At 49.8% G+C, this 13899-nt stretch overlaps 1 protein-coding gene across 1 annotated transcript in view; it reads right to left on the reverse strand.

The window, feature by feature from the left end:
- HSH2D (hematopoietic SH2 domain containing) overlaps window positions 1-5067 on the reverse strand; it is a 9242-nt gene extending 4175 nt beyond the window's left edge. The window contains exons 1-4 of the mRNA XM_023738767.1: window positions 4506-5067; window positions 2189-2278; window positions 792-957; window positions 6-118 (exon numbers count right to left, since the gene is read on the reverse strand). Of these exons, the coding sequence (XP_023594535.1) occupies window positions 6-118; window positions 792-957; window positions 2189-2278; window positions 4506-4630 (494 nt within the window). The 5' untranslated portion in view covers window positions 4631-5067. The remainder of the gene's footprint in view (window positions 1-5; window positions 119-791; window positions 958-2188; window positions 2279-4505) is intronic.
- Window positions 5068-13899: the final 8832 nt, after the last annotated feature.

Raw genomic sequence — 13899 nt, forward strand, 5'->3', positions numbered from 1 at the left:
CCAGGCATGGGGAGAGCCCCTGGTGCTCGCTGGGGTCATGGGCGGGGCTGGCGGTTTCTTGGGCCAATGCATCGGAGTAAAGGAAGAGATCCTCATAGTCTATGTTTGCAGGATCCTCCTGTTGGGCATTGGGGGCCTGGAGCTCAGCCCCAAGGAAGGGGAAAGGGGAGGGACTGCTGGACAAACCCTGGAAGATGGGGCTCGGGGATGCCCTGCCCACAGTTCGTGGGAGAAAGTATGCGCCACCTGCTGGGCTTTAAGGGAGTATGCCCCTCCCACAGTAGTTTCTAAGGCTTTGGTGCCGCCCACTGAGCATTGTAAGGAAGTATGCCCCTCCCACAGCAGCTTCAGAGGATCTAGGCCACGAGCGAGCCCATTGATCAGCCAAGGTTATATAACACACACGACCCCCTGTAAAAAAAGAAGCCTCATCAACTACATCTCATAAGGATATAAGCTCCACCACAAGCGCGTGGAAGGCCGGTTTCCCGGACGCTGACCCTTGACCACGTGCCACCCACTGCACTTCTAAAGAAATTATACCACCCACAAGTTACTGATGGGTGCCCTGTCTACAATCTTTGTAAGCCAGTAGGGAGCCTCCGTGGGGGACACACGGTCCACGCGGGGTCAGGCGTAGAGGGACTGGGACCAGGAGTGGTGAGGCTGTGGGAGACAGGGACAAGGAAGGGCAGGCTTGGGGCAGAATCACAGAGGCTGAAGGAGATGGGTGTGGCCAAGGGGTCTGGGGCCTGGCCCTGCAGGGGTTGTGCCCTCTCTGGATCCCTCACCTGCCCACAGGGCTGGGTCAGCAGTTCCCCATATGGCCACAATGGCTCCTGCTGGTGGAAGGTGACCAGGGCATCCAGTGAGGTGTGCGCCGCCCTCTCCCCAGGGATCATAACGCTCCCATCGTCCAGGAGCTTCACCATGAAGTGGCGGCAGCAGCCGTGGGCCCTGTGGGAACACGCCCAGAGTGGGATGCTCCCCCTGAGCACCCGACCCCAGCCCCTCGAGCTGGGACACCCCCACCTCCACCTCGGCCCCAAACCATGGCAGCCTGGTTGCCCAGCTCCCACCTCGACTTCTCTACTAACTAGTCGTGTAACCCCTCACTGTGCCTCAGTTTCCCCAATACTATCATGGGGCTACTAAGGCTGACCCCACAGAAGTCTTTCCAGGATGAAACAAGCTACTTGAAAACAAGGCAAAAGCTCTCAGTGCCTGGCTAGAGGTCAGGATGAGTAGAAACAATAATGACTATTGGAGTCGGGTCCCAGCCTAAGGCTGTGTGCCCAGTACACAGCAGGTGCTCAATAAATGCTCTAATAATCAATGAATGCATTTATTAATGTCCTACTATGTGCTTCCTATATCTCATTTAGTCCTCACATCAAGACTGAATTAAATCTTTGTTGTTATTACTTGCTGCTGAGTCAATTCCGACTCACGGCAACCCCATGTGTGCAGAGTAGACCTGCTCCATAGGGTTTTCAAGGCTGTGACCTTCTGGAAGCAGATCACCAGGCCTACTTCCTAGGTGACTCTGGGTGGTCTCGAGCCTCCACCCTTTCAGTTAGTAGTCCAGTGTTTAACCATTTGTACCAGCCAAGGAGTCCTGAATTAAATCTTAGCATTGCCATATTAGACCTGTGAACTTTGGGGGATACTCAGAGAGGCTGAGTGACTTGCCCCAGGTCACACAGCACATAAGTTGCAGACCCGAACCTTGAACATGTGACCATGAGACTGAGGGCTGAAGCTTTTCTCGCTGCAACTTTGTAATTGAGCCACTGGATTTTTTACTCCTTTGACCAGGAATCTTTTGGATTTGCCTTTTGAAAAGTAGTTTGTGCTTCTGAATCCTCTGAGATGTCAGATCAAGCTTTGAGGCCTCAAGCAGCCAGGCTGCCCTGGGTCTTCCGAATACCCATGGCCCCCTGGGGTGAAGTCAAGTTGGTGGTAGGGCGGTGGGGGGACAGCTCTGGGTCCCCCAGCAGCCCCTCTTCTGAGACAGAGTCCCAATTTCAGCTGGTCTCTTGACTGCTGGTTACAGCCAGACCTGCACCATCCATTGGATCTGGCCATACCCCCATGCTGATTGCTCCCTGAGATGTTGTGTCATGAAGAACCCCTTGCCCCCTGCCAAGGAAGCCCCAGAGCCCATTTGCCCCTGCCCCGGCCTTACTTGTAGGAGAGCGTGTAGCCCACGTGGCTGTGGCTGACCCTGATGAGAAAGGATCCCAGTGGCTGTGGCTCCAGTAAGTTCTCCGCAGCCCTGGAAGGGCACACAAAGGAGGGAAATGGCCACAGTCCAGCCACCCAGCTTCCAGGCCAGACTCCGAGTGCACCTGTCACCCCAGGACTGACACCTCCCCCAACCCTGCGCCATGAAAGGCGATGCTTTCGGTTTTCTAAATGAACTGAAAAAAAAAAACAAACCAGTTGCCATCAAGTTAACTAAGACTCATGCGACCCCATGTGTGTCAGAGTAGAATTGTGCTCCATAGGGTTTTCAATGGCTGATTTTCAGAAATAGATCTCCAGGCCTTTCTTCCAAGGCACCTCTGGGTGGACTCGAACCACCAACCTTTTGGTTAGCAGCTGAGTGTGTTCACTGTTTGCACCACCCAGGGACCCCTCTAAATGAACAAACAACCTAAAACCACTTTTTCTTGGTTGTTTCAGACCTTGGAATGTTCAGGGACAGAGATGTCCCCCCCAGAGGTGGCAGAAGGCCTCTGAAGACCTTCTTCCACCCCAGAGTGGACCTCCTCCCACCTTCTATAGCCCCTGTCTGCCTTCTCAGTGCCTGAAATCCCTCTATTAATGCACTTTTGGGTGGATCAAGGTGTCACAGGTAGCAAAGCAGGAGCTACCCCTCAGATGCATTTGGGTTCGAAACCGGGCTCTGCCGTTCATTAGCTGTGTGACCCAGGGCGAGGCTCTGCCCCTCTCTGTTTCTCAGCTTCCTCAAGGGCAAAGTAACTGCTTACTCTCAGGGCTGATGTGAGAATGAATGAAACACATCAACGTTGTGATACTGGGACTTGTTATCTCGTGTGTTGTTGTTATTGTTACTATTACTACCTGTTGCTGTTGAGTCGATTCCAACTCATGGCGACCCCATGTGTTACAGGGTAGAACTGCTCCATAGGGTTTCCTTGGCTGTGATCTTTATGGAAGGAGATCGCCAGGCTTTTCTTCCCAAGAGCTGCTGGGTGGGTTCAAACCACCAACCTTCCGTTAGCAGCCAAGTGCATGCGGTTCATATCACCCAGGGGCCATATTATTATTACTCTTATCATTTATTATCATGATTGCTACTGTTATCTGGGGTTCACAGAGAATAAGGAGCCTTCTGTGTGACAAGCTGGGGAGTCGCTAGGCCTCACTGCTGGCCACATGTGGCTCCTGAGCGCTTGAAACGTGGTTTGTCCAAATTGAGATATGCGTGAGTATAAGACAGATGTGGATTTCGGAGACTTAGAGCAAATAAAAGAATGTAAAATATCTCACGAATAGGTTTGTTAGTATTGATGACATGCTGAAATGATAATATTTTGGATATACTGGGTTCAATAAAATATATATTCTATGAATACACCTTAAATATCAATATATGTTATGAATATGAATGTGCTATATAAATATATGCTAAAATTTATGATTTTAAAAAACCCAACCCATTGCTGTCTTTACAGATGCCAGGCCTTTCTTCCATGGCACCACTGGGTAGATCTGAACCACGATCTTTAGGTTAGCAGCCGATCGCAAACCACTTGCCATCACCCAGGGACCTTAAAAATATATGATGAGATGATAACATATGAAAATTAATTTCACCCATTTCTTTAGCCGCTTTTCAATGTAGTGGCTAAAATATTTTCAATTGCATACGTGGCCCACATTACAGTTCTACTGGCCAGCCCTGCCCCAGAGCTCAGAGACTATCCCCAGTTCCTCTTCTCTGTGGCCCTCCTGGGATTTTCTCAATTTCCTGCATGCTGAGGGTGGCCCTAATTATTCTTTTCTTCATCTGTTTAGTTCAGGCCCTGGGGATGCCTGACTAGGGAGAGTTTATGTCCTCAGAGGCCACAGTCTAATGTAGAAAGGACACACTGGGCTGCATCACTGACGGATTGAAAGCAACTGCTTGGGACACTGTGTTAAGAAGGATTCTGAGGCTGCATCTTGCCATCACTGGCGCACTGTGTTATGGAATCTGAGGCCATCGTGATTGGTGAAGCCTGGCCTGGGTGAGGGGGATGGGCTGCCAGGTCCCTGGCAATATGTGGACATCTGTATACAGAAAGTCGAGGCTCAGAGAGGGAAGTGACTTGCCCAAAGTCACCCAGCAAGTCCATAGAGGAGGCAGGATTCCACCCTAGGTCTGCGTGACTTCTGAGACACTGAGCTGAGCCCCAAATTCTGCAAACTGGCCTGGGATGGGGGCAAGTGGGAAAGCGGGTGAAGGGCAGGGTGAAGGGTGGGTGTGTCCTCACTCTCTCGAGATGGCACCGTGGAACCACGTGGGGACTCCGGCTTGGGCCAGCTGGCCCGCCTGGGTGTGCACGAACCAGTCCAGCCGTGGGGGCAGTGGTGGAGGCAGATTCCTGGTCTCCGTCATGGCTTCCTGGGAGTGGCACCTGGGAGAGGGAGGAGAGAGAGTCAAGACTGGTCTCCCCCCCACAAACCTTTGCTCTCTTATTGTAGCTTATGTTGCCACCTCCTCCAAGGAGTCCTCCAGGCTGGACAGAGAAATGGGCTTAAAACTGGCTTGTGTTTTTTTAAGAACCTACTATATGCTAACCACTTTCTGTACGTTAACTCATCCACTCCTCCTAAATATCCTCCAAGGATTTTTATTTGTCTTTTATTCTTGTTGCTGTTGTTGTTAGCTGCCATTGAGTCGACCCTGACTCACGGTGACCTCACGTACAATGGAATGAAACAATGCTCAGTCCTGCACCATCCCCACGATTGGTTGCCAATCAGACTATTGGGATCAATAGAGTTTTCATCAGCTGATATTCAGAAGTAGATTGCCGGATCTTTCTTCCTAGTCTGTCTTGATCTGGAAGCTCTGCCGAAACCTCTTCATAGCAATACACGCAAACTGCCACTGACAGACAGGTGGTGCACTGGCCAGGAATCGAACCTGGGTCTCCTGTATGGAAGGCAAGAATTCTACCACTGACCCACCGGTGTCCTCCCTTTTATTCTTATCAGGTCATTAATATGAGTGCTAGAAAATTCTCTTTATAAATAAGTATATTTAAATTTCAGAACAGACTTTATTTAATACTGAGTAAATATCAATGTCCCTGGTGGGGTGTGAATGAGAGGCAGCTGACACACAGTGGGTACACACAAGGTTGCCATAGTGTTGTTAAACACTAGAGAAATGTGACCCAAAGCAGTTGCTTCTGCCGCCAATGTTGCCATGAGTAGCAGCCACTGATAGAGTACCGACAGCATGTCAGGTGTATTGTTAATCCACAAGCACATTCTCAACAATTTTGATTTAAACTCAAGGTCGCACTGGGCTTTGTGAGCCATTTGCACGGAGCTGAAGTCCCTAGGTGGTACAAACGGTTAATCGCTTGAATACTGTCATGGATTGAATTATATCCCCCCAAAAATGTGTGTATCAGTTTGGCTGGGCCGCCATGATTCCCAGTATTCTGTGGTTGTCCTCCATTTTGTGATTGTAATTTTACGTTAAAGAAGATTAGGGTGGGATTGTAACACTACCCTTACCCAGGTCACCTCCCCGATCCAATGTAAAGGGAGTTTCCCTGGGGTGTGGCCTGCACCACCTTTATCTCTCAAGAGATAAAAGGAAAGGGAAGCAAGCAGAGAGTTGGGGACCTCATACCACCAAGAAAGCAGTGCTGGGAGCAGAGCACGTCCTTTGGACCTGAGGTTCCTGTGCTGAGATGCTCCCAGACCTAGGGAAGACTGATGACAAGGACCTTCTTCTAGAGCCAACAGAGAGACAGAAAACCTTCCCCTGGAGCCAGCACCCTGAATTCGGACTTCTAGCCTACTGGACTGTGAGAGAATAAACTTCTCTTTATTAAAGCCATCCACTTGTGGTATTTCTGTTATAGCAGCACTAGATGACTAAGACAACTACTAACCCACAGGTTGGAAGTTCAAGCCCACCCAGAGGCACCTTGGAAGAAAGCCTGGTAATCTGCTTCCCATAAATCTGCCACTGAAAACCCTATGGAGCACAGGTCCACTCTGACACACATGGGGTTGCCATGTGTCAGAATCAACTCGAAGGCAAAGGGTGTTTGTTTTTTTGTGCCAGGCAGAGCTCCTGGGTGTGGCAAATGGTTAACATGAGCAGCTGCTAACCAAAAGGTTAGCAGTTTGAACCCACCCAGAGGCACCTCAGAAGAAAGGCCTGGCAATCAGGTTCCATAAAATTAGCCATTGAAAACCCTATGGAGCAGTTCTCCTCTGACACATGAGGTCACCATGAGCTGGAATCAACTTGATGGCAACTGGTTTTAGTTTGGCTTAGAGAAAGAAAACATCACCAATTTGCACAAAGGTATTAAATTACTGTAAAGCTAGCCAAAGGGTCATACCCTGCTTGGTCAACCACATAAGACTCCTTCACACTCACCCTTAATTCTGTCCCCAAACTGGAGCTCCACGCCTCCCCCACTGTCCCTGTCTACATTTTCATTGTCACGGAAGATTATTGTTACTGGGCTGTTTCCTCTGGAAAGAGGCGTGTCGACCAACCCCAGTCAATATTTACTTTCTCAGCCAGAAGATGACCAACCCGCCCTCTGGGGAGAGGGCCAAGGGGATTCTGGGTCAAGTGAAATTAAATGAATGTTTTAAGAAATGTCTCATAAGGCAGGATGGAAAAGTGATTAAGAGCCTGAAATCGGAGCCAGATGGCTCAGGTTCAAATCTCAGCTCTCCCACTTACCTGTTCTGTGAACTTGGGCAAATCACCTAACCTCTCTGTGCCCGTTTCCTCATCTGTAATTTGTGCATAATGGTGCTATTTACCTTGGAAGGTAATTGGCACAGAATAAGCATTGTATGTATATAATAAATATTTATGAACCCAGTCCTAGCATGGGGTAATGTTTATAAAACTAAACCTGTGGCTGTCGAGTCGATTCCGACTCATGAAGAACTCATATGTTACAGAGTAGAACTGTGCCATAGGGTTTTCTTGGCTGTAATCTTTACAAAAGCAGATCTCCAGGCCTTTCTTCCGAGGTGCCACTGGGTGGGTTTGAACCACCAACCTTTAGGTTAGTAGTCGAGCGTGAACCGTTTGCACCACCCAGGGACCTTGGTAATGCTTATAGGCTTGTTCTTTTTTTCTACCTGGGAGAACTCCTATTCACCCTCCAAAACCCAGCAAAAATATTCCTTCCTTCGGCAGCCTTCCTGTCTCACCCGCTAGAAAAAGCCCTGGCTCCCTTCTGTCTTCCATTCTCCCTCCAACCGCCCTCCCTCTTTTATGGCCCAGCCCTGACCCCATGGACATAGTGTGTTTGTCTGTGTCTGACTCCCCCAGACTGGGGGGTTCTTAAGGGTCAGGCCTAGGGCTGAGTCTTTTGGGTTCTTTCTGGTCCCCAGCATCACACGATATGAGCAGGTACAGAGAAGCATGCACGGTATTTGCTGATGAATGATGATCTAGTTCCAGAACAGACGAATGAACCCATTTGTTGTTGTTAGTTGCCATTGAGTCCATTTTGACTCCTGATGACCCCATGTGTGCAGAGTAGAACTGTTCTCCATAGGGTTTTCAAGGCTGTGACCTTTTGGAAGCAGATCTCTAGGCTTTTCTTCCAAGGTGTCCCTGAGTTAGTTCAACCTGCCAACCTTATAGCTAGTAGTTGAGTGCTCAAATACAAGTTCAAACTCCTGACTCTGCCATGGGGACCTTTCCCACCTCCCCTTCCCCTACATCCGGCCCAAAGGACATCTTTGCCCTGCTCAAAGCTGACCAGGCTCTCTCTCTCTTTGCCTGACTCCAGCTCTGTTTTCTAATGTTCCCCCTAATGTCCCCTCCTCCAGAAAGCCCTCCCAGCATTCCTGGGCCCTCTGGACCACACCGGCCCGTCCCTCCTCTGACTCAGCCTGGCATCATGCTCTCTCTCCTCAAGAGCCCTGCGAGGCTGAGGCTCTAGGGGGACCCCCCAGCCTCACCCAGCATGGGTGACACCGAGGTGTCCTGACAGAGGGCCCCAGGCTAAGCCCCCTCTCAGCCCCGCCTGACCACGTACCTGGGAAGCCCCGGGGCTGCTGAGGCCCTTGCTGGCTGTGCCCCACTACAGGCGCCGGTTTCATTTCAGGGTCTGTGCGTCAGTGGGGCGGGGCGCTGCCCAGGGTGGTTTCTGTTTCCTGGAGCAGGTGTGCGCCTGGGAGCCCTTTGCAGAGTCGGAGGAGGCCACTCAGCCAAGGGGGGAGGGATGCCTGGCTCCCACCCAGCCACCCACAAGCCTTTAATGAGCACCGACTGTGTGCCAGATCCTCAGGGGACACACGGGTGACCCTGGGATATGTGCAGGCCCCGCCCTCCTGGCGTTTATAATCTAGGGAGACTGAAGAGGTATGGGACATTATTCACATCATTGTCACCAAGTGGACACCCTGTTAGGGAGCGGGGTGAGGAGTCACGAGAACCCCCAGAGGAGGCCCTGCTAACCCAGAGAAAGGGGTGTCCCAAGGCAGGTTGGAGGCAGCTAGACTGGGGGTGCAGAAAGGTGCTCAGGGCAGATGGAATGGCATGAGCAAAGGCCCTGGGGCAGGAATGAGTCTGGAGCAGCATCCCACGAACACAGGAGAGCCTTAGGATTTTGACATTATGATTTCCTCCATAAACAAATATTTATTACTGAATTGTACATGTAGAACTTGTTGAGATGGTGGATGTTTTGTTACGTATATTTTCACCACAATAAAATTTAAAAACAGCAACAACAAAACACAAATATTTAACATTATATTTTACAACTGTGTTGGTTTCAAGAAGAATGTAATCCGAGCTGTATTCATTATTATGTTTATTATTATTGTATTTATTTTTTCTTCTGATTTCAAAATAAATGAAAACATTTTGGGGGCTCCTATACCTTGGCAGTTCAGTGCTACAATCCTCACCTTCCATGTGGGAGACCTGGATTCGATTCCCGGCCAATGCACCTCATGCACAGTCTGTCAGTGGAGGCTTCAATGTTATGATGCTGAACGGGTTTCAGCGAAGCTTCCAGACTAAAATAGACTAGGAAGAAAAGCCTGGAGATCTGTTTCTAAAAATCAGCCAGCGAAAACGCTATGGGTCACAATGGTCTGAGCCGCAGCTGATCATGGGGATGGTGCAGGACTGGGCATTTCATTCTATTATGCATGGGGCTGCCATGAGTCAGAGACCAACTCTGTGGGAGCTAACAACAATAACATGCACCCTGGGCCCTGGGCTCTGCTGGCTGTCCTCCCTTCCCCCCAGACCACATGGGCTAAACCACTTCCTCCTTCCCTTTCAGGCAGAAAGGGCCCTGATCCTTGTGGCTAGGTTGGGTCCTCCTCCCCACCCCCTCACTCCCCCGCCACAAGTTTATTGCCCAGGCCCAGGGGGGACAGATAACCCCCAGGGTAGGCTCAAGCTGGGGGACCCTCTTACCCCACCCCTGCTCCTCAGGGTGAGTGTCTTGTCTGCAATCTGTGAGTCCACAAAGCCCAAGGAGGAGACGTGTGGAACTGGCTTTCACTCATCAGCTGTGTGGCCTTGGGCAGCTCAGCCTCTCTGGGGACCTCAGTTTCCTCATCTGTGAAGTGGGCACAAAAATAGCCTTCCTTGGTAACCATGATGGGGGGTGGGGGGATGATCCTCAGGCACATAACATTAGGATACTTCATTAAGACTTAACCTGAGGCCACTGTGCTTGGCTGGGGAGACCTCATAGGCTGGGCCACCTGAGAGACCTTGCTTCACCTCTCTGATCCTCCACACCCTCTGCAGCCCAATGGGCCACATCGAGCCTTGACGGGGTGGGTCGGGAACCTTATCACTCAGGAAGTCCGACCATGGTGGGGGTCCCACTGGCATGGCATTCCAGCCCAGCTCCAGTACTATCCTCCTGAGGTCCCACACATAGGGTTCACTCCGTTAACCCAGCCACACTTGGAGATGTGGCCTCCACAAATTAACATCTTCCCTTCCAAATGTTGCAACAGAATCTTTTCCTGCTCCTCGGTGGCCAGTGTCACACAGGGCTTGAGAGGAAGGAAGGGGATCAGTGGACTATGGAGATGGGGAAGGACTTGGGCTTCAGGGCTGGGCTCCCTCTGATGTCAGCCCCTCCCTGAAGGCAGCTGGGGCCACCGGCAGAGGCTTAACTAAGGTATGGCAGGCAGAGCACTTCCCCCAGGTGCTGCTTGAGGAGGGGGCGGTAATGAGCAGTTGCTATTGGCCATGGCAGTTCCCATCACCAGCTGTGAGAGATCATGCAGCAATTTAAAACTAATTGCCATAAGCACTATTTTCTGTGGATAGGCCCCTGCTGACAGGGATAGGCCTGAGTTCTCACTGGAGGCCCCAGCTCGTGAGTGGGACGCTCATGGCCCTAGGTGGGGTGGCCCAGGGGCTGGCGGCCATGATGCCATCTGTGAGTGTCCTGGGGATGTCCTAACAAATGACCGCACGCCAGGCGGCTCAAACAACAGAAGTTCATTCTCTCAGTTTCTGGAGGCCAGAAAACCAAAACCCAGTGCCACAGAGTCGATTCTGACTCGTGGTCACCCTGTGTGTTACAGAGTAGAGCTGCTCCATAGGGTTTTCTTGGCTGTAATCTTTACGGGAGATCACCAGGCCTTTATTCCTTGGCACTGCTGGGTGGGTTCCAACTGACAACCTTTAGGTTAGTAGTTGAGCGCAAACCGTTTGTGTCACCCAGGGACATTTTCTGGAGGCCAGAAGTCTGAAAACAAGGTGTTGGCAGGGCCTTGCTCCTTCTGGAGGTTCTAAGGGAGGATCCTTCCTTGCCTCTTCCAGCTTCTGGTGGCTCCAGGCACTCCTTGACTGTGGCATCATCACTCCAATCTCTGCCTCTGTCATCAATGGCCTTCTTCCCTGTGTCTGTGTCTTCTCTTCTCTTATAAAGACATTTGTCATTAGACTTAGGGCCCACGCCAGTAATCCAGGATGATCTCATCTTTTTTTTTTTACAACAGAATTTTTGAAATCTTAAAGCTCTGTTTCCATTTTGTTTTTTTTTTTTTTTTTTTAAATTTTATAGTGCTTTAGGTGAAAGTTTTTACAGTGCAAATTAATTTCTCATTCAATACACAAATTGTTTTGCAACATTGGTTGCAATCCCCTTAATGTGTCAGCACTCTCCCCTTCTCCACCCCAGGTTCCCTGTTTCCATTCGTCGGGTTTCCGTCCCTGTCCCTTCCTTCTCATCATTGCCTTTGGGCAGGTGTTGCCCATTCAGGATGATCTCATCTTGAGCCTTCACTTAATCACACACTGATCATCTCACAGTTTCTGTGGGTCAGTGTCTTAGTCTCCTAGAGCTACTATAACAGAAATACCACAAGTGGGTGGCTTTAAAGAACAGAGATTTATCTTCTCACAGTTCAGGAGGCTAGAAGTCTGAATTCAGGCTGCTGGCTCTAGGGGAAGGCTCTCTGTTGGCTCCAGGAAGGCCCTTGCCTTGGCTTCTCTAGTGGTCTTCCTTGGAGATCTCCACGTGGCATCTATACTCCCCCGTTTGTGCTCATTTGTCTCTGTCTATGCTGCTCCTTATATCACTCAAAGTGAGTAGGCTTAGGACCTGCCCTACACTGACATGACCTCATTCATATAACAGAGAAAACCCGATTTCCAAATGGGATCACATCCACAGGTATAGGGGTTAGGATTCCAACATGTATTTTGGGGGGACACAATTGAATCCATAACAGACCCTTTTTCCAAATAAGGTCTGATTCACAGGTCCCAGGGGTCAAAATGCAGACTTCTCTTTTGGGGCCACCATTCAGCCCATAGCGCCATCTCAGCCCTGGGAGTATGCTGGGACTACAGATGTCAGTGGGTGGGGAACCCCTCAGGGCTCACAGTGCTGTTTTATAGTTCTACAGTCCCATGATGCCTTTGTTTTCCTCATTCATTTATTCACTCATTCATTCATTCATTCCACAAACGGTGGCTGAGTCCCAGCTGTGTGCAGGCACCATGATGGATGCTGGGGACAAAGCCACAGACAAGAGAGGCACAGTGAGCAAGTCCACTAGAGAGGAAGAGGAAGCAGCAAAGGCAAAGGCCCTGGGGTAGAAAGCTTGAGCAGAAAAAAAAAACGAGTGTTCAAAGGTGGACACAACCCAAGTGTCCATCCACAAATAAATGAATAAACACAATGTGGTCCATCCATACAATGGAACATTTAAAAAAAAAAAAACCAAACCCATTGACGTCAACTCCGACTCATAGTGACCCCATAGGACAAACTGCCCCGTAGGGTTTCTAAGGAGTGGCTGGTAGATTCAACCTTTTGGTTAGCAGCCGAGCTCTTAACCACTTACCCCCAGGACTCCACAATGGAATATTTCTCAGCCATAAAGAGAAATGAAGCTCTAACAGATGCTACTACATGGATGAGCCTTAACATTATGCTGAGTGAAAGAAGCCGGACACAAGAGGACAAATATTGCATGATCCCACTTAACATGAATTGTCTAGAACAGGCAAATCCATAGGGGCACAAAGTGGATTCATGTTTGCCAGGGGCTGTGGAAATGTGGAATGACTACTAATGGGCATGGGAGTTTTCTTTGGGGTGATGAAAATATTCTAAAATCAACTGTGGTGGTGTTGCACAACTCTGCAAATGAACAAAAAACCATTGACCTGTACACTTTAATGGGTGAATTGTATGGTAGGTGAGTTACAGCTCAATAAAGCTATTATAAAAAAAAAACCAAGGTGTCATCTCAGTACAAGACGACAAGCGCAAACGTCTTCCTGCCCACTGCCCCATCAAAGACTTTAGGAACAAGAACAGTTAGTGACTCTCCTGTTAATCTGGGGTATAAGCGGGGCTGAGGAGTTTAAGGAATTTCTCTGATGAGGTTGGGGGCAACTGGGGGAGATGCGGGGAGTAGGAGGCAAATATAATTGTAACCCGAAGCCATAAGCGATTTCCAAGTCTGTTGCCTTTTTAGAGACCAGATGTGGAAAAAGAGAAGTGAGTTTTCTTGGGGCACGGACCAATGGCAATAATAACCATAATACTGACAGTAGCTAATATCTTGGTGGAGGCATTGGTGGTTCAGTGGTAGAATTTTCACCCTCCATGTGGGAGACCGGGGTCGATTCCTGGCCAACGTATCTCATGTGCAGCCACCACCCGTATGAACCACTGGACCACCACTGCCCTTGTTGGGAGTCATCAGCATGTTCAAAGTCAATGGAGTGTGCAGCACAGCTACAGGTCAGGCCTGAGCCTCCCGTCCTTGGGGAGGCTGCTGGCCATGCTGTCCCCGGCTGACATCAGAGAACATGGATTTTGGGTTTCCACCATGCTGATAAGTGGCTTCCCAAACTGTTTGTGCACACAATGTGGTTTATGCTGACCACTCACGTTCCTTCTGGCAGTCTGGGATTCTGGGATGTGCCAGGCAGAGGTGTCTACATGACCAGCCTTCAGTACAAACCCCTGGCACTGCGTCTTCCCTGGTGGACAACACTTCACACGTGTTATCACAACTCAACACTGAGGGAATTAAGTATGTCCTGTGTGACGCCAGAAGTCCCTGGCTGGCACAATCGATTAAATGCAATCAGAAAGGTTAGAGGCTTGAGTTCACCCAGAGGTGCCTCAGAAGGCCTAGTGATCTACTTGCAAA

This window comes from Trichechus manatus, unplaced genomic scaffold (genome assembly GCF_000243295.1).
Source record: "Trichechus manatus latirostris isolate Lorelei unplaced genomic scaffold, TriManLat1.0 scaffold00122, whole genome shotgun sequence".
In the NCBI taxonomy this organism is placed as follows: Eukaryota; Metazoa; Chordata; class Mammalia; order Sirenia; family Trichechidae; genus Trichechus; species Trichechus manatus.